We start from the raw sequence: 27609 nt of genomic DNA, 5'->3' as shown, positions 1-27609 counted from the left end.
CACACACACACACACACACACACCCACCAAACTTCCCTAGATCCTCCCTGCTGGTTTTACACGCCACAGAGCTCCATTCCACTCAGCTCCCCAGGAGCCACAGAGTGTGACACTCTGTGAAAGGAAGCTCCCTGGGAGACCAGCACAGCAGCAAGCCCTTATAAACTTTCATTCCTTGAGCCTGGGACACTGTGGGGAATACTGTCCTGTCCTTGTCTGTTACAACTAACCCAGCAGAAAAGAAGACACCTGAAAAAGACACTTGTGTCTCTCCGTCTGACCATCAGACTATTGAAACAATGGATACTCCCACCACCCCCCAAACCAGATGCCCCCCCCCAGAACCTCACGCCGGGTGAAGGAAAAGGCACCACCCAGGAGGAGGGAGCTTGTCTCCCAGATGTAACAACTTGTCAGACCATCTTACCGTGTGGGGATGAAGGTCAGACAATGCCAGGCGATGGTGGGCAAGATCACACCTTAACAGGAGTTGTGTAGATGTCTCTGGCCCTTTATTTAAGATTTATTCTCACTTCAGGACTCTGCAGATCGACTTAAAGTCAGGATAGGAGCTCACTAGATCTTTTTTTTCCCCCCAATTTCCAACGTGACTGAATTGAATAAACTGCCCCTTTCTCCTGTTGCCTATTAATTCAGCTGCTTTAATTGGCTTCCTTTAATAATTGTCCTTTAATAAGGACAGGGGTTGTTCTTGGCTTTTGGGGGTACAGACCGTGACCCCCAAGTTGTGTAACACCATCAGTAGCTGTTCCTCTCCAAATAGCCACAGTTCCTCAGAGCAGTTTCTCTTTTCTACAGCCTATCAAGTGGGAGTCAAGACCACAAAGGTAAACATGCAGCCCCTCTACCTGGATACTTCAGTTCACTGACAGTCCTAGATGACACAGACGTCAACTTCTCTGTCAACTAGAGAAACGGATATCAGCGTTTCAAAAGCAAGAATTAACTATAATAGGATCTAAACCACTCAAGCAGAACAGAAGCCCTTAGGTAGGCAACCTGTGGGTGGGAGACAGGAAAAGGGGAAGTGGAGCCCTGAGGGGCCGAGGCCCCTTGCCTCTACTGAGCAGATCCTGAAGACCCAGCAGCCCAAAGCAAGCTTGCAGGACCCTCCCTCTGAGCTCCAGGGGAGACTCCTTTCAGTCTGCTTCCCGAGATGAAGTTCTCACAGGCTGGTAAAAGCGATGGGCTTATTTGCAAGCCAGGGTCATATCTGCCTAGCAACCCAACCCAAAGACTATAAGTGTGGACAGGGAACAGGCAGGCCAACTTTGCACAAAGGAATCTGTTCTCATGCAAATGACCCTAAGCAAGAGGGCTAGGAAAAAAAGAGAGAGCCTGGAGCAGCTCTGAAGAAGCTGTTCCCCCACGCCCCCCAAAAGATGCTGAGGGACTCTCACAACAAACTTATTGCCTTGCCTGCTGCAGAGAAGAGCCAGAGGGGACTCTGCCTGCGTGGCAGACTCCCACTGACCTACTGAAGAGGACAACTGCACAGCCCGGCCCTTAGCCGGATTTCTTGATTTTTCTGGTCCCGTACTCCGGACTGCAAAGGTCTCTTTGTTCTTATTTAGGACTAAACAAAGTTAGTTCTGTCTGGGGGCTTTGATTAGCATGGCAATGCAGTACCGAAGAAGTGAGAAGAACAGGGGTTTTCATCTTTCCCCTGGATCACTAGGCTTCAAGGGAAAAAGGTAAGGCCCCTCTCTAACCAGCACTAGCAAAAGTCATCAGCCTGTGGCCAGCAAGGCTGGATTCCAGCCACTTCTCCTTATCCAAACACCAGCAGACCAAGTCAACTTTGGATCACTAGTTGCAAGCCAGGCCTGGGGGGGGTAATCTACAAATGTCATGTGACCAGTGCTTTTTGCCTCAGTCTGCCTCATCTCTAAAATGGGAATCATGCCTATCCTTTGCAGAGGGCTACTGATGGGACCAAATCATACCAGGGCAAGCCAAGCATGATGGAGCAGACCTATAATTCCAGCACTTACAAGGTGAATTCAGAGGATCAGGAATTTAAGGTCATCCTCATAAGAATTTATCTCAAAAACCCCAACAAGCCAGGTGTAGTGGCCCATGCCTTTGGCAGTTTGAGGGCTGCCTGGTTTACAAGGATAGCCAGAGCTGTTACACGGAGAAACCCTATCTGGAAAACCAAAACAAACAAACGCATAAAATCACACGGGTGGCACTTACTCACACAAATATAGATTAAGTTACAATAAAGTAGTAATACACTTTTAATAATTCTACCCGGTTGCTGTTACTGCCTCCAACAGCTTGATTTTATCTGGCCAATCACTGATGGCTAGGACTTCGGACACTGTCTAATTTTCAAACTCAAGAGGTTGAAAACGTAACCATCGTAGCATTTTCAGTGCTTGGGAAGCACAGGAAGGAATATAGCAAGCCTAAGTGTAGCCTGAGCCCCATCTTTAAAACATGTCTTAAAAACACGCCTTTTCCAGCCAGGCAGAATGTATCGTGCCTGTAGTCACAGCTACTGTGCAGGATGAGGCTGGAGGATGGATTGAGCCAGACGGTACAGACCAGTTACAGACCGGCCATGGCTATGAAAGCCTGTGAGCCCATCACTTTGGAGGCCAAGACAGGAGGATATTTGGTTTTAGGTTAATCTTTGCTGGGCTAGTGAGATCGTGTCTTTAAAAACAAACAAGGTGGCGCACGCCTTTAATCCCAGCACTTGGGAGGCAGAGGCAGGCGGATTTCTGAGTTTGAGGCCAGCCTGGTCTACAGAGTGAGCTCCAGGACAGCCAGGACTACACAGAGAAACCCTGTCTCGAAAAACCAAAAAACAAACAAACAAACAACCAGGATGTGGGTTCAAATATAAGTTTGGAGCCAGCGTGGACCACATCTGTCTGGAATGGGGGAAAGGTTTAATTATTCCTACAAATTTGCCAGCTATTATTCAGTGGTAGCCTGGCCGGGCTACAGTGACCATAGTAACACACTATGCACTAATATACACCTGCTTTCCCACTTAGCCCACACCAGAGCCTATTAACAGCACCGGATAACTGCATCCCCTATTCGTGGGGGAAATCATAGAGCAGGGAAGGGGTTTTAGTAAAATTTAGAACGGGGGCTCCTCCCTGTGGTGACCCTTTAGGCACACTCCCAAAGTAGTTTCTCTGGAGTTTCTAACCTCAGAAAGACAATCTCTGAACCACAACCAAGCAACAGGGATTGCCTAAGGGGGGGGGGGGGGGGGGGGGGGGGGGGGGGGGTAGTGCAGAGAACACAGCCTTTGCTGCAAGGCAGTTCCCAGTTTTTCTCTAAAAGTGTGAGATGGAGTCCAGGAAACCAACTTTGCGCCCCCTCCGGCTCTGAACAGTCCCTAATCCTCAGACACGTGTTGTCCTCGGGAATAACTCGGGCTTCCCGGGAAGCATCCATTTAGTTTATAGTGACCTCGGGGTCAGGGGGCTTGGAGGTGTGGGGCTCCCGATCCCCTACAGAGGCCTCCAGTGGGGTAAGGCTGCAGTGCACCTGTGCTCACGCCGCCTCCCGCCTAGGCGGGTGCACGCGCACGGAGAAGCGGAGATGCTGACTCAGCCAGGCTTCTCCCATCCCTTTCGCGCGCAGCGCGGATGCTGGCGGCTGGTGGCTGCTGCGGCTGCAAACAAGGCGGCACGGGGGTGGGGGGGAGACTTTGGGGGTGGGGGACGACAATACACCGGCGGCAACCCGGCCGCGGGCTCCTTGGGACCCATTGCGGCACTCCGCCCTCCCCCCCATGCCCGGAAGGGGAACTGGCCGGGCGCGCGAGTTGACGAAATTTTGGGGGGAAGTGGTCTCCAGAAAAGGAACTAGGGATCCCGCGCGTGCTCCGCTCACACCCAAACTGGAAGGAACCTGTTCAGTCCCGGACCAGCGACGCGCGGGACCAGCCCAAACGCGCGCCTCCCCTACCCACCCCCCCCCCCCAGCCTCCTCACTGGCTCCCCAAATCCTTAGGGCGCGGGCGGACCCGGGAGCTGCGCTCGGAGAGGGGGGTGCAGGGACGCACTCGGTCGCCCGGGGCTCGATCGCGCTCCCGCTCGCACTGAAGCTAAGTGCCGGGGTCCGATCGGGCCGGGATCACACGGGCACGCGCGGATGAGGGGATGAGGGCGTCGGGCCAAGGACCCCAGAGGCGTCGGCAGGGATGGGCGACCCGCGATGGCAGCGCGGTTACCTTCCGTGACCCCCGGCAGCCGGCAGGCGGGGCGCGTGCCTTGCGCGGCCCCGATCCACGTGGGCCCGCGCGCGCGCACCAGGCCGGCCCCCTCCTTGCAGGCGCTCGGCGCTCCCAGCACATGGTCGGCGGCGCGCCCCCGAGGCCGGCGGAGACCGGCTGCAGCCGGTATAGGATAAGAGATAGGCAGAGAGAAGCGGGGCCGGGGCGCGGGCGGCGGCACGCACGGCCCGGGAGGAGGCGACAGGGTTGGGGGGCGGGGGGAGGGTGTGGCTCGGGGGGCCGAGGCTGGCGTGGGTTGGGGGCCAGGGTACTCCAGGCTCCGAGGTCGGAGCCAACTTGATAGAGACTCTGGCCCACGCCGTAAAGGGTTAAACCTTTTTTCTCATGTTACGGAGCGGTTTATAAGAAGGCTCCGGAGGCCCAGCCTCCGCCTTATTGGGAGCCTTTTGGGGTTTATTCTCTTCCCTTCTAACTTGGTGAGTTGGTTTTATTATTTTACACGCTTAAAAGTTTGATTGTGGGGTATGGGTTTTTTGTTTGTTTGTTTGTTTGTTTGTTTTTGTTTTTTTTAAATATGTGTTGGGGCCTTTTTTTTTAAAGGACGGGGAGCAGGAAAGCACTTAACATTTTAACATTTTGAAGAGGTTAATCCGAAAAATATTCTGACAGTTGGGAGTGCTCGGGGCCACCGGGATGACGCGCTCTCGGGCAGTTGTGGGCAGCTGAGAGTTGAATGTCCGTGACCCTAAGTATAGATGGGTTCTGGGAAATACCTTAAAGGGTGCCCTGGCCTTTGATCGTCCCCAACCCGGTTGAAAGGAGCCAGGCTGTGAGGCGAGTCCGGCGACCGTCTCAGACCCTCTGTGGATTTTCCTCATGAAGTTGCCTGCGCGTCACCAGAGCGAAATGTCAGAGAGGTACCTTCCTTCCCCGGGCTCGCGCGCGCACCCAAGGCGGCCACTGAGACAGCACGAGGGGAAAGTGGGACTCCGGGTCTCCATCCCTGTCACCTCCCGACCCCAGGGCGGTCCTAGAGGGAGACAGATTTCCCTTCGGAGCGTGGGTGGGTCCCACACCTTGACGGTTTGCACTGGCACCCGCTGCCTGCTGGTCCCGCACAACTTACAAGGTTCGCCGGGCTACCAGCGGCAGCAAAGTGTCGTGCAGCTGAGCGGCTCCAGGCGGGGGAAGGATGATTTTACAGAGGAAATAGGTTAATTTCCTTCTGGGGTTGTTTTCAGTCCCTGCACCTCAGCAGACAAGTGATAGAAGTTTGTTAGACGGCGTGTAAAAATGTCATCGAACAAGAGGGGGTAGGGGGAAGATCGTAGGAACTGAGCAAACCATTACAACTCCTTAACCTGGAAGCTGGTCGTTTATACAGCCAGACACTGCCGGCTGCTTCTACGGAAGGAGATATTTTACCTTAGGATTGAGGTTTCAGCCTCCGGTGATCTGTTTTTGCGAACCATACTGATGAGTGTCTAGCTACAAGAAAATGCCTATGCTAAGATCTCCCCATGTACCAAGCACTATTTATGTGGCTCTGGGGGTTGGAGAGAATACAGTCGAAACACCTTTTCTGGTAATTAAGGGAACAGCGGCGGCTAAGATAGAAACTGACAGTATGTAAATAAACAATGCAGTCAAGTGGAAAACTGGTCTCCATGAGTACCACCAGCCCTGAGTTTTCCTTCTGCGGTTTCCAGAAACAGGACTTTTCCTCTGTGGAACTCCAGAGGAAGACACTTAAATTAGGGGCTTGGGTTACAACTCGATGGTCTTGCAAAAAACGGGTGAATTGGTTGTAGCCAGTGATTCATTCAACGTGGCTGAGACAGTTTAGCAGGTTACAGTTGGGATTTTGGTTTTTTTAAATAGAGAATTCAGACGAACTCCCTCCCCCCACCCCAACCCCCAGACTGGTCCAGACAACTGAGGCTAGAGACGGCTTGTCAGAAGCTGTATTCTCCGGGCTACACCTTGAAGGAGCTTCCCAGTGCCTCTGTTCTGCTGACACCAGCAGCCAGCCTTCTAAGCTTGTCTTTTGAACTTCGCCCAGAGCTGGCCCTAGACTAACCTCAGAGGCTGTGTGATAATCCAGTATCTTTATGCCTTTTTGCCAAATCCTTACAACAAATGAATCACCGTGAATGTCCCAGGTAATACGGATCTCCAGGTCTTGTAGGATACTCATTTTTCTAGGGCATGCTTCTTTCTCCCGCTTCAGTAAGACAGCCTCGTCCTATAGCCCAAACTGGCTTGAAACTCCCTGTGTAAGGAAGCCTGGTTTGAACGAATATCCTATCTTGGATAGCCACTTCCTATCTTGGCTTCCTGAGTGCGGCCATCTATAGGTCTACGAGCAAAGAACCTTACTCCAATTTGTTTTATGTTATAGTCTTTCCTTTTTCCTTCTTGAAGGAGACACGAGAGTAACCAAAAGCTACTAGGAAATACTCTAAACTGCCCAGCCTTCCTCCCCCCCCAAAAAAAAGGACATTGGGGGTCTTGGGATAAATCCAGCAGGAGCTCACTCAGAATAACAGAGCTATCTAATGGGAAAATACCCTAGAGACTGACTTCACAGATGCAATTTAGCCATCAGGAGATTTCTGCCAGTCCGGAACCACTGCCCAAGGGTTTCCAGAAGATAAACCGACTAGCCTTATCTGAAGGTGGTAACTCAGACAACTGGGGTCAAAGGCCATTCTTGGAATTGCCTCTTCTTAGGAGACAAGCTCTGGACTCAGAACCTAATTAGGTTCAGAATCTACGTATTGGGAACACTGAACATCAAGAAGTAAAGTGGTGGCCAGAGACCATCTGGTAGCTTAATCAGCCCTGCCATTTAGAGCCCCACAAGGTATTTCCCATCAAATTCAAAACCAAACGGGCAGATAGTTTTCAATATCTGTAATTTGTAGAGGCTTTTGAGTCCCCAAGTTGAAAGGTTAGGCCTCGGTTGCTTTGTGCACACTGTGATGGTTTGTGGAGCCTGATGACCTGCTGGTTAAATGGCAGAAGGAAGAGAAGAGCTGAGCAAGCTGCAGCCAGACACTTCCTCATTTTACCATTCCTTTTCAAAAGGCAAGTGAGCTGTGTGTTGCTCTATGGGTGCCCCAAGACTCACTTTGTTTAGTAAACTTTGAAGGGGACCGGTTTTGTTTATGTTGCTCGTGACTGTTTATTTCCTTTATTTGTTTGGGGGAAGGTTTGCTTTTTGTTGGTTTGTTTTTTTGTTTTTTGTTTTGTTTTTGTTTTGTCTTGTCTTTTTGCTTTTCAAAGTGAAGGAGAAGATAGACAGGACTGTAGCCCAGGCTGGATTTTTTCTTTCTCTCTCTCTCTTTCTTCCTTCCTTCCCTCTTTCCTTCCCTCTTTCCTTCCTTCCTTCCTTCCTTCCTTTTTTTTTTTTTTTTTGTTTTTGTTTTTGTTTTTCGAGACAGGGTTTCTCTGTGTAGTCCTGGCTGTCCTGGAACTCACTCTGTAGACCAGGCTGGCCTCAAACTCAGAAATCCACCTGCCTCTGCCTCCCAAGTGCTGGGATTAAAGGTGTGTGCCACCACTGCCACCCGGCTTTTTTTTTTTTTTTTTTTTTTTGAGACAGAGTCTTGCTGTGTAACGAAAAAAGCTGGCAATCCTCCTGCCTCAGACAGTGCCCAGATTGTTCAGTAAACTTTCAGCAAGCATGTGATACACAAAATGTTGTTGCCCTCTAGGAAGCCCACCTCATGCAATCTTTCCCTCTAGGGGAGGGAAGTTGAATTAGGGTCTTGTGCAGTCCAAACTAGCTCAGACTTGCTTATAGCCGTGGGTGTGACTTTGAATGAATTCCTGACCCCCATGCCTAATACATATGCCATACATATGTATTAGGTAGCACACTACCTTGCCCGAGCTTGTATATGCAATCTTAGGTATAACCTGCCGATATTAGGTATTATCTTCTAGGAAGACTTGTACTGTTATTGTGTCATACTGTGATCGTATCTCAGACCCACCCATGGTAGGATGCTCAGGGCTCATATCAGGAATAAACTTTAGAGTTGTCTTGGGGAGGCAATCTTACCTTTATGATGATCCCAGTAAGAAGGTAGAAAGTTTTATTTCCCTTAAACCTCAATTGGTTGGGCATGACTGGCTTGTGCCTTTAATCCCAGGCAGGAGGATTACTGCAAATTCATATGTACTGAGCCCGGAAGCTATAGCATGACTGTGAGTGAAAGCTGTATTTAGTTGTAGCCAGAACAGAGATGCGCAGACATAAAGCATGACTTTAAAGCATAAACGAACCAACTGATTATCCAAAGTGGGCTCAGAAAATAAATAGAAGCCATAAGTTCGGTGTCTTCTGGGCAGCCATCATAGACCAAATCTAACACCCAGCCACTTCGTACCCGCTCGCTCAAGACCTTTCCAGAGTCAGCACTTGGACTCCTGGCTGAGTTTCCTTGGGCCACCCACTAGGTTCAGCCTGAAATAATATCAGCTGATGAATAGAGTTTAATGCTAAAGTCAAAAAATATCAGCTGTTAAAGCTTGGAGCATGGGTGCCTTAGAGATTCTCCAGTCTCTGCTGTCTGAGGGAATGAGTACCTTTAATCCCAGCCCTTGAGAGGTGGAGGCAGGCGGATGGCTACAAGTTCAGGGCCAGCCTGGTCTATGCCTATATCAAGTTCCAGGGCAGCCAGGTCTACATAGAAAGATCGTGTCTCGCTAAAGAACAACAAAGTTCCCCAGTCCCTTCTAAAGAAAAGTGCCGGCTCAGAGGTGGGAAGTGACTACCTCAAGTCACACAGTTGTGTTGCTGTAAACAGTCCAAGACTTCTAGACATGGTCAAGAGTAGTTTGGGGGTAGGAGGCAGCTCTGCAGGTAAAACCCACCGGGTGAAAGAGAACCAACTCCCACAAGTTGGTTTCTGACCGCCACATGAGTGTCAGTTGCAGCATGAATGCATTCCACTTGCCCTGAGACATATGTGTAAATAAATAAGTTAATATAATTTTTTTTTTGCAGAATGCTTTGTCAGGCGTGTTGGACTCCCTTGCAGCCTAAGCCTCCTGTAATTTTAATTTCATTTGAAGGAAATAGATTGATCCTAGAGCCACCTGGCTTCTTCAAGAGTAGTGTGAGCAGCCATAAGCAGAACTTTGAGGTTGTCTGGACACAGCCTTGGGTGATGGCGGGAGCTTCAGAGCAAACCACAGTTGCAGTTTGGACCCACCCATCCAAATAAAATACACAACTTTAATCAGGACAGAGGCTAAATACTTGGCCTGGTGTGATGGCACACACCTTTAATCCCAGCACTCAGGAGGCAGAGGCAGGAGGATCTCTGAGTAGAAGCCAGCCTGCTCTACAGAGTTCCAGGATAGAACAGCCAGAGCTAGTAAGATCCTGTCTCACAAGAAAAAGGGAGAGAGAGGGAAGGAAGGAAGGAAGGAAGGAAGGAAGGAAGGAAGGAAGGAAGGAAGGAAGCTAGGTGTGAAGTGATATTCAAGACATAAAAGTCAGATTTTTGTGACTTTAGAATCTAATTGAACAAACAGGGCACATTTGTAAAAGTAAACAATTACCCATTAAGGGACTCTTCTCATGTGAAGATGAGGCCACGTTAGTTGAGTTTGTCAGAGGAAGACTGACAGGAATGGAAGACCAGAAGGAGGAGGGCTGTGGTGGCTGCCACAGCAGCTGTAGAAACTGTGTGCAGCTTGGAGAAATGGCACAGTGACAGGCAGGATAGCTGGAGACCACAAGAGCCACCAGGAGCCTTTTTTTGACTGTGGCAGGTGAGTCAAACTTTAGAACCAGAAGGAAAAAGGCTCCACAGATATGTTGGGGTCTGATAATGGAGGAGAAGGTCCATTAGACAGATGCACATGAATGCCAAGGCCTTGACAGCTGTAGGCTCACCACCCCTGGCTTCCCTTCCCACCAGCATCCTTCCCCAGGGAAAGCCATTGTCCCAAAGCCAACACCGAGGAGTACTTTTAAACCACAGCCGGCTGTTGTTTGCTCTCCTCTGCCCCAACTGCCTGTCTTCAGGGTGACTTTGGAAAGACTGAAGGAGAAGGGTTGTGGAGACCTCCCTTGCTGGCAGACTCCCGACTCCGTCATAGATCCAATGCTTTCCGTGTCACTATGCTGAAGGTGCCCAGACTACGTCCTGGACCTCTTCCCGAGCCCTTGCTGCCTTTTCCTTCATTCTCAGGTATGAGCCACAACAGGAAACGACCTTTGCTGCAAAGGGCACAGGCCTCTTAAAGCATCCCATCCCGTTTCACTTGGCCAAATATTTAACAGAATATGAAAGACTGAGGGTATAGCGCCTTCGAATTCCAGGCTATTGTGGGAAATAACAATAGGATGAGATAGGTTAGATATATGTCACCGTTTAAGATTTGTGAACTAGGAGCCAGTGAGGTGTTCACATTCTGCCAAGCTTGTGGACCCACGTTCGATCCTCAGGACTTACATGGTGGAAGGAGAGAACTGACTCTTGAAAGTTGTCCTCTGACCTCCTCACACACGCAGTGACACATGGGCACACAAACATCCACAGAATTATTTTATTTATAATTTATTTATTTCTATTTTTTTTACATATAATGGTATTTTGTCTATATGTCAGATCCCCTCAAACAGGGGTTACAGACAATTGTTACCTGTGATGTGGGTGCTGGCAATTGAACCAAGGTCCTCTAGAATGCTCTTAACCACCGAGCAGTCTCTCCAGCCCCATAGAATTATTTTTGTTTGTTTTGCCTTGCTTTTTGGGACAGGGTTTCTCTGTGTATTCCTGGGGCTGTCCTGGAACTCTCTCTGTAGTCCAGGCTCACCTCAGACTCAGAGATCCTCCTGCGTCTGCCTCCTAAGTGCTGGGATTAAAGGTGTGTGTTACCACCACAGAACTAATTTCTAAATTCATTTTTAAATTAAAAAAAAAAAAAAAACAACTCAGCCGGGTGGTGGTGGCACACGTCTTTAATCTCAGCACTCGGGAGGCAGAGGCAGGCGGATTTCTGAGTTCGAGGCCAGCCTGGTCTACAGAGTGAGTTCCAGGACAACCAGGGCTACACAGAGAAACCCTGTCTCGAAAAACCAAAACAAACAACCACTCACGAGTCTGCTGCATACATACTAACTTTTGGGGGATCGTTGCTGCTGATGTTATTTTTTTAGAACATACATAATATAATCCCAGCCAGTTGGGAAGGTGAGGCAGGAGAATGTCAAGTTTAAGGCCTGCCTGCTGAGAGTCCCTGCCTTAAGGGGTGCAGGCCCTGCCAAGCTCTGTACTGTAAAAGCAAACCAAAGACACATCGTTGCTTTATGCTTTTGTGGTGTGAATGTGGCCACCCAATATCAGGACTATGTAAATACCTGGAAAATTCAGTGGTGTTCAATGATATAATCAATTCTTTGTTGTCTGTTCTTGTTGGTTTATTTTGGGAGAGAGGGTGGTCTTTTTTGGTTTTGGTTTTTGTATTTTTTTTTTTGAGACATGGTCTCCTATGACTCAGACTGGCCTTGAACTTGTTATGTATGTGCCCCCAGCAAGAATCATGCCAACAGGAGGTTTGAAACTATGGATTAACTTATTGTGAGAGGTACCACTGCTATTCGTTGGGCTAAAAATGTCTTTGCTCATTTCGAAAGTCTCTGTAACTGAAGAGGCTATTCGAGTCTTTCCCTTAGCTGTGTTGAGGCTCATCCCCGCTCACCCTGTTGAAGAGAGAGGCATAATGAGATCAGGAGTAACTCCATTAGGTTGACATGCTCAGGCCCTCGCAGGCCTGTGATGTCCCATTTAGCCCATGTTCAGTATTCGTGTTTCACACATTCTGAAATTAATTCACTCCTGGCGACCAACTTGGAGGAACAGAATCTACATTCAGAAAAACTCTTTTTTGTTTGTTTGGTTTTTTAGGTTTGTTTGTTTGTTTTTCGAGACAGAGTTTCTCTGTGTAGCCCTGGCTATCCTGGAACTCACTCTGTAAACCAGGCTGGCCTCGAACTCAGAAATCCGCCTGCCTCTGCCTCCCAAGTGCTGGGATTAAAGGCGTGCGGCACCACTGCCCGGCCATTCAGAAAATATGTTTTCATGGAGAATCACCTTCTGTCCATGAAGATAGCTCTGTGTAGGACACCAAATAGTAATCAGGATGCTGTTTACTGAGGGGGAACGGGAGCTGAAAGGGTTGGGTGGAGATTTGATGCTAAGTGGACAGGAATGGGACATCTCCAGCACTTGTTACATGGAAGGCAATGGACAATTCTCCCTGTGTTGGGATTCTCTTCCTGTAAGCATGCATTCATTTCCTCTCTTCCTTTTTTTTTTTTTTTTGGTATGTTTATTTTGTTTTCAATACGGGGTTTCTTCGTATTGCTCTGGCTATCCTGGAACTTGCTCTGTAGACCAGGCTGGCGTCAAATTCAGAGATGCACTTTCCTCTGCCTCCTGAGTACTGGGGTCAAAGGCATGTGCCGCAGCACCCAGGTCCAGTTCATTTTCTTCACCTAATCTATATTCTTTGACAGCAGCATCAGTGCTTGGTCCAGTGGGCATTCTGCATCCTTCAGAGGGCCTTCAAGTATTCTGCTCAGGCTTTGTGGTTTTGTGTATAGATTTTCTCACTTTTATTTGTGACAGAGAAGTCTCATGTTCAGATTATTTGCGGGTCCCATATATAGTATAAAATAGTGTACAGATATAAAATTGTATAAGGCTATACTAATTCTATGGATTTAAATACCTAATAAGTAGTTCTTGTGAGGTGTGTTTGCTAAAGATGAGAATCAACTGGCTGTGGTGGCATGAGCCTTTAATCCCAGCATTCACATGAGATAGCACCAATAACCAGCAGTGGTCATTCTTGCATACATGGAGTTCAAATTCAAGGCCAGCCTGGGCTACATGAGACACCCCCCCCCCCCGCCACCTCACAAAAGAGACAGAGATGGAAAGAAGACAGGAAAATGATCAAGCCTTATATTACTTGTCTGAATTCTCTTTCTCATGTTTTTATTGCAGATCAAGAATGACCCAGAAGAACTCGAAGCTTTGCTCCAGAGCCAATGTGTATACCCAAGTGCCTGATGGAGGGTGGGGCTGGGCAGTAGCTGTGTCTTTTTTCTTCGTTGAAGTCTTTACCTATGGCATCATTAAGTCATTTGGTGTCTTCTTTAATGACTTAATGGACAGTTTTGATGAATCCAACAGCAGGATCTCATGGATAATATCGATATGTGTGTTTGTATTAACATTTACAGGTGAGTACATGGGTGATAACCATGTGTGTTTGTGTTAACATTTGCATGCCAGTCTATCTGTCAGTACAAGGTTAGCCTGCGCACCTGGTCCTTTCAATCTGCCCGCCTACCTGACAGTTGTCAGTGGATCTGTGATGCATCCTCTCGTATATCCTGTTGGACTGTCTAGCACCAATTAAGGAGTGTGGTTTTTAGCAGGCTGGGGACCAGCAAGAATTAGGAGACAGTGAATAAAACATCATGGTTTCCAGATGTAGTGTCTGCAGTCTAACATTTTAGACACATACTGCCTGCAGTCTGGGAGGTAGTTCAGTGGGAGAATGCTTGCTTGGCATGTGTAAGGCCCCAGGTTCGATTCCTGGTACCACAAGAAGGAAGAAGTGAGATACGTATAGGGTACATGTGCTTGTGGTCTGTAGAGCATTTTGAAGACAGTGGTAAACCCCAGTCCTCCAAGAGCCTAGCCAGTGGTTAAGAAAGAACACCCAAAAGTCCCTAGGTACTAGCTTTGACCGCACATGCGCTAAGAATGGAGCCACACAGAGTCAGCATGGCTCCTGAGCACGGATAACCTGCAAATTCACGAAGCATTTGATTATTTTTAATGATCAAGAATGCTTTGCATGCATCATCTATGTCTGTGCACCACTGGAGGCCAGAAGATGATACAGGATTCCCTGGAGCTGGAGTTATAGATGAGATGGTTTGATTTGCTGAGTAGGTGCTGGGAATTGAACTGGGTCCTGTGGAAGGACAGTCAAGTGCTCTTAATTGCTGAGCCACCTCTCCAGCTCCTCTGTATGTTTTAAAAAGAAACTCATTTAGCATGCTAAGGCTCTGGGCTCATAGAGACATGCTGAAGAAACAGAATAAACACATTTCAGGTGGACACAGGAAAGAGTAAGATGGGTAAGGTGGGTAAGGGTGGATTGTCAATCCTGTATATCAGGGTTCTTCACTTACAGATTCAACCAGCCAGGCTGAAAATGTTCCAGGGCTATTGGCCATTGCTGAGTCTACCGTTGTTAACACATCCAAAAGTCTTCCTTGTGACGTTCATTATTCCACCCTAAGCATAGTGCAGCAACTGTTGGCGTGCTATTGCCTTCATTTAGGGATTGTAAGTGGTCTGGAGATGGTGTAAGTATATAGAGGATGTGTATAGGTTATATACAGCTATTGTGTCAGCATAAGGAACCTGAGCGAGCACCCATGCATTTGGGTTTCCTTATTGGGAGACTGCCCTTAAACTTCCCTGACTCGTGTGTGCCCTGTGTGTGTGTGTGTATATATATATGTATATATATACATATATACATATATATATGTAAACATATATATATGTTTACATTGTGAAAACTAACAGTAACGTGTATATTGATTCAACAGAATCCCGCCCCTTCCCCTCCCCTGCCCTTCTTCCCCTTCTCTCCCCTCTCCTCCCCTCCCGTCTAGTGTGTTCCTCTTTGACCCAACTTTGAGTGGTTGGCTCATCTTAGTGTACTCCAGCCAGTGTTGACTCAAATGTTAAGTAGGAAAGAATTTGCTAGATTTCACTGTCCCCAGGGACAGGGTGGTTAGAAGCCAACCAGACTAAGATTGCTCACTGCTCCAAATCAGTTGTCCCGTGGCTACTGTCTTTTAAGCGAGCGTGCCTGAGAACGCGGCTCCTTTCCGTCCTGTTTTATTTTCCGTAGAGTCCAATGGAACTAGGTAGACTTCGACCACAGACGGGGTTCTTTTAAAAGAAACCAAAGCAGTGAAGATAGAAAATAAAAAGTTACTAGGAAAATGATCTTAAGGAGAGCCAGTGTGCCAGGCGGTGGTGGCGCACGCCTTTAATCCCAGCACTTGGGAGGCAGAGGCAGGTGGATTTCTGAGTTTGAGAGTTTGAGGCCAGCCTGGTGTACAGAGTGAGTTCCAGGACAGCCAGGGCTACACAGAGAAACCCTGTCTCTAAAAACCAAACCAAAAAAAAAAAAAAAAAAGGAGAGCCAGTATATGCTGGAGAGCAAAATAAATGCATATGCAACTCTGTATTGGGCAAAGATAGTTCACCTAAAAATATATTTCATGTACCCACCTCACAGATGCTGGGATCTAAGGTCTTGCTCATGCTGGGCAAGCTCTGGCCCCAGCTCTACCCCAGGGCCTTGCTTTCCTCTTACCATTTGTCATTAACGTACTGGGGAATTGAACCTAGGGTCTGGGTGGCTCAGCCCATGAGCTTCAACCCCAGCCTTCTTTTTAAGTTTTTGCCCAGGGAGGCCTTGAACTTGCGATCCTCCAGCCTCAGCTTCTTTTTTTTTTGAACATGAAATGCTTTTTTATAGCGTGTTTTACAAGGGGAGGGGGTAAGAGGGTCCAGGTGGTGGAAAAGTACAGAATCTTCTTGGCCTGTGCCTTGAAACATGTCATGGTCTATACGGTACACTGCCTTGAATTATGATCTACCTGCTATTCTTCAGAAGATATGGTACCTGCTTGAGTTATGGTCTCCCTGCTATTCTTCAGAAGATATGGTACACTGCTTTGAGTCTATTTGCAGCAGCCTCAGCTTCTTAAGCAGCTCAGATTGCGCCCTTGAGCCACCAGGGCTGGCTCTTTGCAGTTTGAATCTGAACAAACTCTAAAATAACCTCTGGCCCCCAACCGACCAATAGCCATTGCGGGAATCACCCCAGGTTCTTACATCACCCCGTGATGTATAAGTTCAAGTTCACACCGTGTGGGAAGGAATCGCAGTGAAGACCAGCACGGAAACCCAAGGTCAAAGGTCTTCTTCTGTTACTTTCCCTCACAGCTCCCCTCTCCACAGTCCTGAGCAACCGCTTCGGACATCGGCTGGTGGTGATGGCAGGCGGGTTGCTGATCAGCGTGGGAATGGTTGCCGCCTCCTTCTCCCAAAGGGTCTACCACATGTACATCTCCATAGGGGTCGTCTCCGGTCAGTACCTCTCCTTGGCTCAAGGGTTCTGTGCAGGCATGCGCCACTTGAAGAAGGGAGGGATGAAACCGAACCCAGATCGTATTGAGTTCGTTCTCTCTCTCTCTCTCTCTCTCTCTCTCTCTCTCTCTCTCTCTCTCTCTCTTTCTTTAAAGTTAATTATGTCTGAGAAGTGATTTTGAACTGGCTGATTCGGATGGATACGGTCCCCATGTGAAAATACATTCTCAACCATCCAAGAGCTTTTGTTTTGTTAGGGAGAGAAAAAAAAATTTTTTTTTTTTTACTCAGAACTTTTCTTCCTCTCTAGTTTGAAACTTGAATGCATCATTTGTACAACATAAGGTTTAAGGTCTTACGTCAGCATCTCCCAGATCAGGTGGTGAGCACTCTGGGTGCTGTAAGGGTAAAGCGGTGTGCTGGACTTGGTCTTGGGGGTGTCTGAGAAGACACTGACGGTAGACGCTATATATGTGTGCCCAGTTTGCATACTTTAAGTTTTGTATAGAGCTCTGCCCACATCAGAATCCTTAGTCGGACGGACAGGGTGACACATGCCTGTAATCTCAGCACTTGAGGATTAGGCTCAGGCAGGGAGAGCATGAGTGTGAGGCCAACCTAAGTTACATGTCTCAAAAATTAAATAAATAAATAAATAAATAAATAAATAAATGAGAAAGACTTATTTCCACATACAAATATTACATAAAGACTACTTTGGATAATTTATTCTGCTGTGAATTGTATAAATTTGGAGAGTTCTGGAGACGGGTTCTCAGTTCTTATGTCTCCCTACATGACTGTAGCTGCATTTCCTTGTTTATTTACTTGTGGTTGCAGCAATCTCATGTATCCCAGGCTAGCCTCCAAAGGACTATGCAGTAGCCAAAAGTACCCTTGAACTCCTGACCTTCCTGAGTGCTGGGGTTATAGGTATGCCCTACCATACCCAATTTCATGGGCACCCGGGGTCTGAACTCAGGACTTTGTGCACACTAGACATGCACACTACCAACTGAGCTACACCCATGACCCTCCAGCTTGAAGGTGAAATCCATTTTCTTTGCCATTCTTTTTCTGCAGAATGATTGGACTGACTCCCGGACTTCTACAAAAACCCCTGCTCTCTACCCATGCCCTCCGGGCTCCGAGCGTGTCTGGTTCTCACCGGCCCTTTCGGTTTTCACCCACAGGTTTGGGGTACTGCTTTAGTTTCCTCCCAACTGTGACCATTCTGTCGCAGTACTTTGACAAAAGGCGTTCTGTAGTCACCGCGGTCGCTTCTACAGGAGAGTGCTTCGCGGTGTTTGCTTTTGCACCAGGTATGTGAGTGATGGTGGCTCGTTGGCTGGGGACTGGGGAAGCCAGTCTGGTGCTATTGCTGTACTAACTTGGGCCAACAGGGTGGGTGACTTGTAAAGAGGTGTCCCAGGCTCTCTCTCTTTCAGCCCAATTTTAGGATATCCTCCTCCTCCGCTACTGTAAGAATTCACACCATTTTAATCTTAGTTCAAGTTTACATAAACGGATACGTGTTCAGTGGTAAGGCTTTCTTGAGACGTGAAAAAAAAAAAACAATCCCTAAAGCATTTAATAATGTAGGCTCTTCATATTAATATCACTCCCTTTTCAAAAGCGCTATATTCCGTGTCGACGTAAGTTATGCCAGCGAAATCAGCGTTCTAGTGTGCGTGTGAGGAATCTCACAGTAACACTTTTCCCCTGATTTATTTCCCCAACTTAATGTTAATACATGAGATACAAGAAAAGTTAAGTAGTGGGTAGATAGCCTTCCAGACTCATTCCTGCTTTTCTCCTTCTTTCTTCCCGGGTTCCCTGCCCCACCCTCCTCTTTTGCATGCCGGTGAATTCTACCACTGAGCTGCATCCCAGCCCGATGGTCTCTCCTGACAATGCATCGGTGGGTTGCAAGGTTGCATAGAGAAGTGATTAGGAGTTAAGTATTATAATATCTGAGGCTTTCAGGTCGTTCAGATAATAGTGTGTTCAAATACACACTCACACAGACACACAGACACATTCGTATATATACACAGAAGGGGGAGAGAAAGACTCAGAGAAATCATGTTGACTGTTGAATTTAGATGAAGGCTGAGCATATGCCTGCCATTCCCTCTGTTTCTATTTCTTTTTTTTTTTAATTTGTATTCATTTATTTTATGTATGTGAGTACACTGTTGCTGTCTTCAGACACACCAGAAGAGGGCATCAGATCCCATTACAGATGGCTGTGAGCCACCTTGTGGTTGCTGGGAATTGAACTCAGGACCTCTGGAAGAGCAGTCAGGGCTCTTAACCACTGAGCCATCTCTCCATTTCTTAAAAAAAAAAAAAAAAATCTTGACACAAGGAGTCAGTGAACTGTGAGCGCCCTGAGTGTAGAAACCATGAATTATTCAGCTGGCACTGGGCACCATTCCTGGCACTTGGTTCACACTTAAGATGTTACATGGGGAGCTGGACACTTGGATGTGGTTATGAATGCTAACTGCTCCTGCAGAAGACCCATGTTCAATTCCCAACACCCACAAATCCACATGCTGGCTTACAACCAAGTGTATCTCCAGTCCTGAGGGAGTGGATAGTCTCTTATAGACTCTGAGGGCACTGCATACATGTGGTTGCATAGATACACATTCAGACAAACACTCTCATACATATAAAATGAAAATTAATAATATCTCAAAGTAAGAGTTTTTTTTAAGGAGGTGGGGTGTATAGTTTTGCTGTTGTGATGAAGACTCTTGCTCTCTGTGACCATCTCTCACTGAGCTGCCTCTGGTCAGCAGCCTCTGTCCTGGGTTCACAGTGAGAGAGGTGAGCCCCCAGGATGCTAAGGACATACTCAGGTAGAAACTGGAGCACTGTATCCTTTAATGCTAAGATAAGAGAGAAGTGCATGTCTTTTGAGTTAGGGTTCACAATGGAGACCTGCAAGCATCTGTAGAAAGGGTGGACAGTCCTTGGGGCACAGTGAGAAAGCCCAGAGTATCACAGCAGACATGCTTAGGACTTTGGTTGGTGTCCAAAAAAGAGGCAGGCAAATGGAAATGTTACGCTTTAGAACTCAGAAAAGCTGGCAGGCTTCACGTAAAGGTCTTAAGCAACTGCTTCTTATTTGAGTTTTCAGTTACTTTTCATCACAAAGATTGGATGCGTAGGATGCACTGTGATACAGCTCAGAGTTGGGTAAATTATTTTTTATAAGAGGTCAAAAAGCAAAATATATATATATATATATTATTTTCATGGTATCTGAGCCTCCTGGTATCCAGGGTGTCCTGTATGCATGTCCTCTACCACTAATATGTCCTCAGCCCTGGGGATACGTTCAGCTTTGGGAATTACACGTGTGTGTTAGAACTACTCAATTCTGCTGTCTCAGCTCAAGAGCATCCTCAGACTATGTGGGCACACACACGAGGTTCAATTCCGGTCCAGTTTTATTCAGTGGGTCAGATTTGGCTACTGTGAGCTATTGTTTGTTGAGCCTTAATGTGGGTGACAGATAAATCTTCCTTCCTAGGCCTCTGCCTGGAAAAACCCACTGCCCTAAGCTCTTTTTGGAAAGCTGGGCTGACAGTTGTTTCTAGCATTTATAATAATAAGTGTACACATTTTTTTTTATTCATTCATAAAATGCACCAGAAATCAGAATATTCCTGTGGGGATGGGGATGGGGATGGGGAGACGTCTCCACACAGTTCAAGCGTGAGGCCCTGAGTTTGGATCCCCAGCAGCTGTGTAAGAAGCTGGGTGTGGGGCACATGCCTATATTTATTCCCAGTACTAGGGAGACAGAGACAGGCAGATCCCAGGGACCAGCTAGTCTTGTCAATTCCAGATTCAATGAGAAAGTCTGTCTCCAAGGGTAAAGAGGCTTGGGGCTGTAGCTCTATGGTAGAAAAGCCAAATTTAACCCCCATCACCCCATTCAAAAGAAGACAGAACAGTCAAGAAAGACACCCGGCATTGACCTCTGACCTCTGCATGCAAGAACACATTTATTTACCCCCTCCCCATATAGTCTAGCATGTCTGCGTTCGCCCTAACTTTGAGCAGAATTTATTACTGAAATTTCAATCCACATTTCTCCTGGCTATTGCCTGCTGTATCTGGAGTCTGTTTTTTTGACCTTGGATTTTTATTTTTTTTCTTTGCTTCTGTCTCTTTAAGCCATCACGGCTCTGAAGGAGCATATCGGCTGGAGATACAGCCTCCTCTTCGTGGGTCTTCTGCAGCTAAACATCACGGTCTGTGGCGCCTTGCTAAGACCGATTATTATCAAAGGGCCAGGGTCGCCGAAAGCAATCACTCTGGAGCCCCGCAGAGAAGTTCAGTATATGCTTGAAAACGAGAAAACACGGACCTCAATAGACTCCATCGACTCAGGAGTAGAACTAACTACCTCACCGAAAAATGTGCCTAGCGAAGCTAAGACGGAACAGGAAGCCCGGGCCGAGCAACAGCAGACGCTGGTGGCGGGCCCCAAGCACAGCCAGAAGAAAGCTCCGCTGCTGGACTTCTCCGTCTTGAAAGAGAAGAGCTTCATCTGTTACGCGCTGTTCGGCCTCTTCGCCACCCTGGGCTTCTTTGCACCTTCGCTGTACATCATCCCTTTGGGTATCAGTCTAGGCATTGACCCTGACCGAGCCGCATTTTTATTGTCTACCATGGCCATCGCAGAAGTGTTCGGAAGGATCGGGGCAGGGTTCGTCCTCAACAGGGAGCCCATTCGCAAGATCTACATCGAACTCATATGCGTCATTTTACTGACGGTGTCTCTGTTCGCCTTCACTTTCGCTACCGAGTTCTGGGGCCTCATGTTGTGTAGTGTGTTTTTTGGCAGTATGGTTGGGACCATAGGAGGGACCCACATCCCCATGCTGGCCGAGGATGACGTCATCGGGATCGAGAAGATGTCATCTGCGGCTGGAGTCTATGTCTTCATTCAGAGCATTTCGGGGCTTGCCGGACCACCCCTGGCAGGTGATTAAACTGCTTTTTCCTTTGTTGATCAGTGGGTGTGCGTGTGCCACAGTATGCATGCAGAGGTCAGAGGACAGCTTGGAGGGAGTTGGTTTCCTCATTCCACCGTGTGGGTTCCAGGGCTTAAGCTCAGACCGTCGGGCTTGGTGGCACACACCTGTAATGCCAGTACACCAAGCAGAGTGCTGTCAGCAGATCCCTCTGAGTTCAAGGCAAGCCTGGCCTAATGTCCCAACCAAGCCAGAGCTACATAGTGAGACACTCTCAGAAAAATGAATTCCTGTGATTAGAAGTTGTGCTCATTAAAATATTCCTCAAGTAAGAGCAACATATCCCTTCTTTCTGTTTTTAAGCCGGCAGTGGTAGTACACAACTTTAATCCCAGCACACTCGGGAGGCAGAGACAGGTGGTTCTCTGTAAGTTTGAGACCAGCCTGGTCTACAGAGCGAGTTCTAGGACAGCCAGGGCTACACTGAAAAACCGGAATAAATAAGAATACTAGCTTGTTAAGGTATGGGCATCTAATAGTCCTGTCATTTTGATTCTCAATAGGATGGACTTAGCCAGCAAAGAACTAGTCAGTAACTTAAAACTCACTTTTGCCAGGTGCTGAGTATGCTGTGTGCTTCATTGCTTTCTCCAGCCCAGCAGGTTTCTGCCTTTGACTATGTTTCCTTCAGAAAATTAAAATCAAAGAAGGAAGCTAGCTTGGCGTGGTGGTCCGTGCCTATAATCCCAGCACTGGGAGGTGGAGGCTGGAAAATTGCTGTGTGAGGTCAGGTCAGGTTGAGCAACATAGTGAGTTTCAGGGTAGCCTGGGCTACCATGTAAGACCCTGCCTCAAAAATAAAATAAAATAAAATAATAAGATGGTAGGTCAACTTAAGAGATGGAGAAGTTTTTGTGGACTGGATAGGAGCCCAGGTGCGAGGGTGTGTGTGGTGGTGATGTCACTCACGGTGCCGATGCTTTCTTCCAGGCCTGCTGGTTGACCAGAGCAAGATATACAGCAGGGCCTTCTACTCCTGTGCAGCAGGCATGTCACTGGCTGCTGTGTGCCTCGCCCTGGTAAGACCGTGTAAAAAGGGCCTGTGCCAGCATTCTCATTCAGGTGACTACCAGACAGACAGGCATCGTGGGAAGGCATTACAGGACATACCGGAGGACTTTCTGGAAATGGATCTTGGGAAATGTGAGCACAAGGCTCATATGAAAATGGATCCTGTGTGACACATTTTCATGTCGTAGCTTCTATGTCGCCTGGGAATGGAGCCCCTGGGGATACAGGGAGGGGTAGGCGCAAACTGTAGACCCCCACCTTCAAAACTGCATGAAGGCCATGCCTGTGGACAGCAGGGCCAGCAGCTGTCTCCTCCCCTCCAGTCCCTTTTGCTTGTTCTTTAAGCCAAAACCAAAACAACCAAACACTTTCCATACGGGAATCCAGCCTTGTTCTGTAGCAATACAAACCCAAGAGGAAGGACCTGGTTGACATTCCAACACGAAAGCAACGCCAGGAACTGACAAAGTTAAAGCACTCATTCCTATGACAAACTACTATTTTATAAGGTGACACCCAGCCCAAGTCACAGAAATGAATTGGCCATTCCAAAATGACAAAAAAGAAAAAAAAAACCCACAATCTTGAACCATTAAAGACATTGCTGCCGGGCGGTGGTGGCGCACGCCTTTAATCCCAGCACTTGGGAGGCAGAGGCAGGCGGATTTCTGAGTTCGAGAGTTCGAGGCTAGCCTGGTCTACAGAGTGAGTTCCAGGACAGCCAGGGCTACACAGAGAAACCCTGTCTCAAAAAACCAAAAAAAAAAAAAAAAAAAAAAAAAAAAAAAAAAAGACATTGCTAATTTTAAGAAACACAATTATTTCTAAACGATTTGAAAAAAAATGTACTAAAGTTTACATTGATGAATTGTGGTCTCTGGGTTTTCTGAATGCCGCATGAAAAGAAAGCAACGCTTTAAAGCCAAGCATTTGATTAATATGCAAAAATAAATAAACACGTATAACTTGAACTTCATAAACATGAAGATTATTGCTATTTTTCATGGCCAGTCATCTTCACAAGTATTTCAGTAGAAAGGTTAAATTGCTTCCATGTTTCCTATTTTTCGTAATGCAAGAAATAAATGACTGTTGTGTCTTTAATTTAAACCACTATTTATTAATAAGTTATTCTAGGATGATTAAAACAATCAAAACAAAGGGCCATCGAAATGGCTCGGTAGGTAAAGGTGCTTGCCACCAAGTCTGATGACCTGAGTTCAATTCCTAGGACCTCCACACACATGCTATGACACGCATGTGCCCACACACAGATACACACAAAAAAATATTTAAATGTAAGAAAAAAAATCTAATAATCAAAATAAATAAAAGGTGATTGGAGACATACACAACATATTTTTACCTCTGTTCCGTAGCTCTATAAATGCTTCAGAGAGCTTTTCTGGTCTCATAATATCAGTTCTCCACAGCCCGAGTTGTAGCGATCCTTCCAGCATTGTTCAAGGCCACGTTGTGCTATTTAAAGGGGGCGGGGGAATAACAGACGGCAAAGTTCGCCTTACATTATCAGCTAAGAATACTTGAGGATCTTCTTCGATCAGAATTATATTTCATTGAATTGTTGGAACATTTCCAGTGGTTTTGTTGTTGTTGTTGTTGTTGTTATTCAATCTGTAACTGTCGTTGAAAGCATCTCTTCATTTCGTCTGAAATGGGAGAAATGCGGACGTCACCATCACTGAGTTTCAAGTTGCAATTTACATCTTCTGTAGAACTTGATTGCCCTAAGTCGCCATGGGTACCGGGTACCTGGTCACTGCTGTCGGTGAGTTACACTACATGTGTGTACAGTGTTCTGCATTCTAGCAGATCTCTGTAAAGGGGGCAGTGTGAGGGTGAGGGGGGCTGCTTCCTCACCTGTCTCACGGCGTCTCCCAGACAGGGTGACCGATGTTTGCTCAGCCCTTCCTCATCCTTACTGTTAAGGACCACTCAGGGGGAACGTAGAACGAGCCTAGTCTGGTTACAGGTACACACAAGCTTGAATCTTTTCTCTGCACTGAGACGGAGGGGGTGTGGTTCGTCACCACCTGCCACATTTACTACAGCATCTTATCAGCCATAGAAACAGGACAATCTGTAAAACTTTGGGGAGGGTGAGTGACTGGAAGACGACGTGTCTGTCCAGAAAAGCAGACACACCTGAAACGGGATGGATGTAGCCAAGCTCTGTGGGGCTGCCCCCGAGAAATGCTTCAGGCTCGTGGGCAGGTTTGCAGATGTATGTGACTTCAGCACTTTACGAGTTGTTTTGTACTACGAATGTTCGAGACAATTTACTATTTGTAACTGATTTCTGAGGGATCTACTCTTTAAGTTCACTCTGTATACTGCATGAGACAAGAAAATGTATACCCATTTCAGTATGTCAACAATCAGGGGTGCAAATGCTGAGAAGGAAAAAAAGTAATAAACCCCACCACAGGATCACTGATCTGTATGAGTGGCATTCTGGTACTTATGGATTTACAATAAATTTATGGCTTTTTATTTAAAGAGTGATGTGCTTCTGTATTGAAGTGCTTTTTATGGATCTCAGAAACTGAAATTTCTTGGAGCTACCCCAGGACACAATGATTCTCAAGGCATGGGTAATGCAACTATTCTTCTCATCCATAGTCAGGAAACAGAAAAAAAAAATGATCAGAAACTTTTTTTTTTTTTTTTTTTTTTGGAGACAAGGTTTCTCTGTGTAGCCCTGGCTGTCCTGGAACTCACTCTGTAGACCAGGCTGGCCTCGAACTCAGAAATCCGCCTGCCTCTGCCTCCCAAGAGCTGGGATTAAAGGCGTGAGCCACCACTGCTTGGCTCAGAAACTTTTTAAAATACCTTTTTCTTAATTATTTGAGAAAAATAAAGTATTTTTGATCATATTCAGCCCTCACTCCTCTTCCTGACTCTTCCCTCCCACTCCTACTGTATCTTTGGGTTTTCTCTTTTTTAAATTTCTTTTTCCCTTCCCTTCCTTTCTTTTGTTGTTGATGCTGATGACGTTTTATAACTCATGGAGCCCAATCTGTGTAGTTATGGGTGTGAAGCAAGGTGGACAGAGTCCACACACCATTAAAGAACACAGAGCTCCCTTCCACCACCCGTCAGTAGCTCCTCAGCTAAGCCAGGGACTCCCCATCCGTGCTCCAAGGGTGCCCAGCTTGATCCTGTGCAGTCAGCCACAGAGACACAGCCTTTGCTCTGGTCCTCCCTGACCCCTGGGTCTTACAGTCCTCTTCACATCCTCTTCCAAGATGGCTCCTGAGCCTTGGTGGCACATGACATAGTGGCCCTTTTGTCTGAGCACTCCCTTGACACATACTCCCTGAACACTAAAACTACTCATTTATTAATTCAGACAGAGTCTTGCAGACTGGCCACAGACTTTATATCCCTGCCTCCGCAAACACTATCTTCAGCTAACCTTTTTTTTTTTTCTGTTTGTTTGTTTGATTTTGTTCTGCTTTGTTTTTGAGATAGAGTCTTACTACTTTGCTACATAACCCAGACTGAGTCTAACTCTTGGTGATCTTCCTGCCCCAGCTGTCTATATACAGGACAAAATCTTCATTTGGTTTCTCTCTCTCTCTCTCTCTCTCTCTCTCTCTCTCTCTCTCTCTCTCTCTCTGTGTGTGTGTGTGTGTGTGTGTGTGTATGTGTGTATGTTTTCACGGTTGTGCTATATAGGTGTACTTGCCCACAGCAAGATTGCTTAGCTAAGCTTAGCAACCTGAGTTTGATCCCCAGAAGCCACATAATGGAAGAGAGAACTGACTTGTACAAGCAGCCCTCTGATGCCCACACATATCCCATGGCATGTATGTTCTTCCACTGCCGTGCACACAAGTTAAACCAAAATGTATTTTTTAAGATGTAATCACATCCGGCCACTGGGGTGCATGCCTGTAATTCCAGCATCTGAAAGATGGGGGCAGGAGGATGGCTGCTAGTTCAAGGTCAGCCTAGCCAGGGCTACATCTTAAGACCTGCTTTTTAAGAAAGCATTAGAGTTGAAAATGGTGTGATGTTAAAGGCACTTCAAAGGCCACGCCCTTGTTGGGGGGCGAGGCTAGTGAAAGGAGTCGGCTATGGAGAGCAGGCGCTGAAGGGGGCTGTTTGGCTCAGCTATTTTGCCTGGGTGATCGGAAACAGATATGACTACCTAGATTCAGTTACAGAAAGCCCCAAGAACTTTTCAAGTCTCTTGTTTTGTTCTATGTGTTTGTTTGCTTGCTTGTTTTTGAGATGGGGTCTCATATAGCCCAGACTCACTTTAAACTTAATATGTAGCCAAGAATGACCTTAAACTTCTGATCCTTCTGTCTCCACTTCCCAAGTGCTGGGAATACAGGCATGTACCACCCTGCTTGATTTACATGGGGCTGGGGGTTGAGCCCTGGGTTTTGAGCATGTTAGCCGGTCACTGTATCAACTGAAGTGTATGCCTTCTCGGAACGCTAAATCTCTAAGTAAACATCACAGACACCCAATGCCAAGGGCTGGCAAGCCTTTCCTATAAAGGTCTAGATAGTAAACTCTTGAGGCTTTTCTTATCACTGGACTCTGCCAAAACTATTCAGTTGCCATTAGAGGTCTGAAAGCAGGCACAGACTGTAAACTGCACAGCTGCCTTTGACAATATTTTATCATGGATGCAGAGGTCTGAATTTCATAGAAATGACCATATGTGAAATATTTGATTGGGGGAATGGTACAGAATTTTTAGCTCACAAACTATTAAAATAAAATTTGGAGGAGCTGGAGAGATGGCTCAATACCACACTTGCAGAGGACCCAAGTTCAATTCCCAGCACCCAAGAGAGGCAGCTCACAACGGCCAGTAACTACAGCTCTGGAAAATCTGACACCCTCTTCATCCACAAACACACACACATACACACAAATACACATAACTGAAAACAAAATAAACCTAGAAAGAAAGAAAGAGAGAGAGAAAGAAAGAAAGAAAGAAAGAAAGAAAGAAAGAAAGAAAGAAAGAAAGAAGGGAAGGAAGGAAGGAAGGAAAGAAGGAAGGAAGGAAGGAAGGAAGGAAGGAAGGAAGGAAGGAAGGAAG

General features: G+C 46.9%; 1 protein-coding gene and 1 long non-coding RNA gene across 9 annotated transcripts in view; one reads left to right on the top strand and one right to left on the bottom strand.

Annotated features, from left to right (window-relative positions):
• The window catches only part of Slc16a6 (solute carrier family 16 member 6), a 35559-nt gene extending 12363 nt beyond the window's left edge, over positions 1-23196 (top strand). Inside the window, exons 2-8 of one of the 8 annotated variants that reach the window (XM_028761232.1) lie at positions 2679-2681; positions 4951-5145; positions 13264-13502; positions 16306-16449; positions 17643-17771; positions 20647-21459; positions 22440-23194. In XM_028761232.1, coding sequence (XP_028617065.1) covers positions 5105-5145; positions 13264-13502; positions 16306-16449; positions 17643-17771; positions 20647-21459; positions 22440-22690 — 1617 coding nt within the window. In that variant the 5' untranslated portion in view covers positions 2679-2681; positions 4951-5104 and the 3' untranslated portion in view covers positions 22691-23194. Of the gene's footprint in view, positions 1-2678; positions 2682-4154; positions 4394-4513; positions 5146-9610; positions 10019-10167; positions 10441-12292; positions 12533-13263; positions 13503-16305; positions 16450-17532; positions 17772-20646; positions 21460-22439 lie in introns of those variants that run through there. The other 7 variants (XM_028761235.1, XM_028761234.1, XM_028761238.1 and 4 more) reach the window with 7 other exon arrangements.
• The window catches only part of LOC114615557, a 16091-nt gene continuing 8924 nt past the window's right edge, over positions 20443-27609 (bottom strand). The window contains exons 2-3 of the long non-coding RNA XR_003710489.1: positions 23887-24190; positions 20443-21616 (exon numbers count right to left, since the gene is read on the bottom strand). This is a non-coding gene — a long non-coding RNA (uncharacterized LOC114615557). The remainder of the gene's footprint in view (positions 21617-23886; positions 24191-27609) is intronic.

The sequence above is a fragment of the Grammomys surdaster genome, unplaced genomic scaffold, assembly GCF_004785775.1.
Source record: "Grammomys surdaster isolate TR1022 unplaced genomic scaffold, NIH_TR_1.0 126906, whole genome shotgun sequence".
Classification (NCBI taxonomy): domain Eukaryota; kingdom Metazoa; phylum Chordata; class Mammalia; order Rodentia; family Muridae; genus Grammomys; species Grammomys surdaster.
This window is presented reverse-complemented; position numbering and strand designations above follow the sequence as displayed.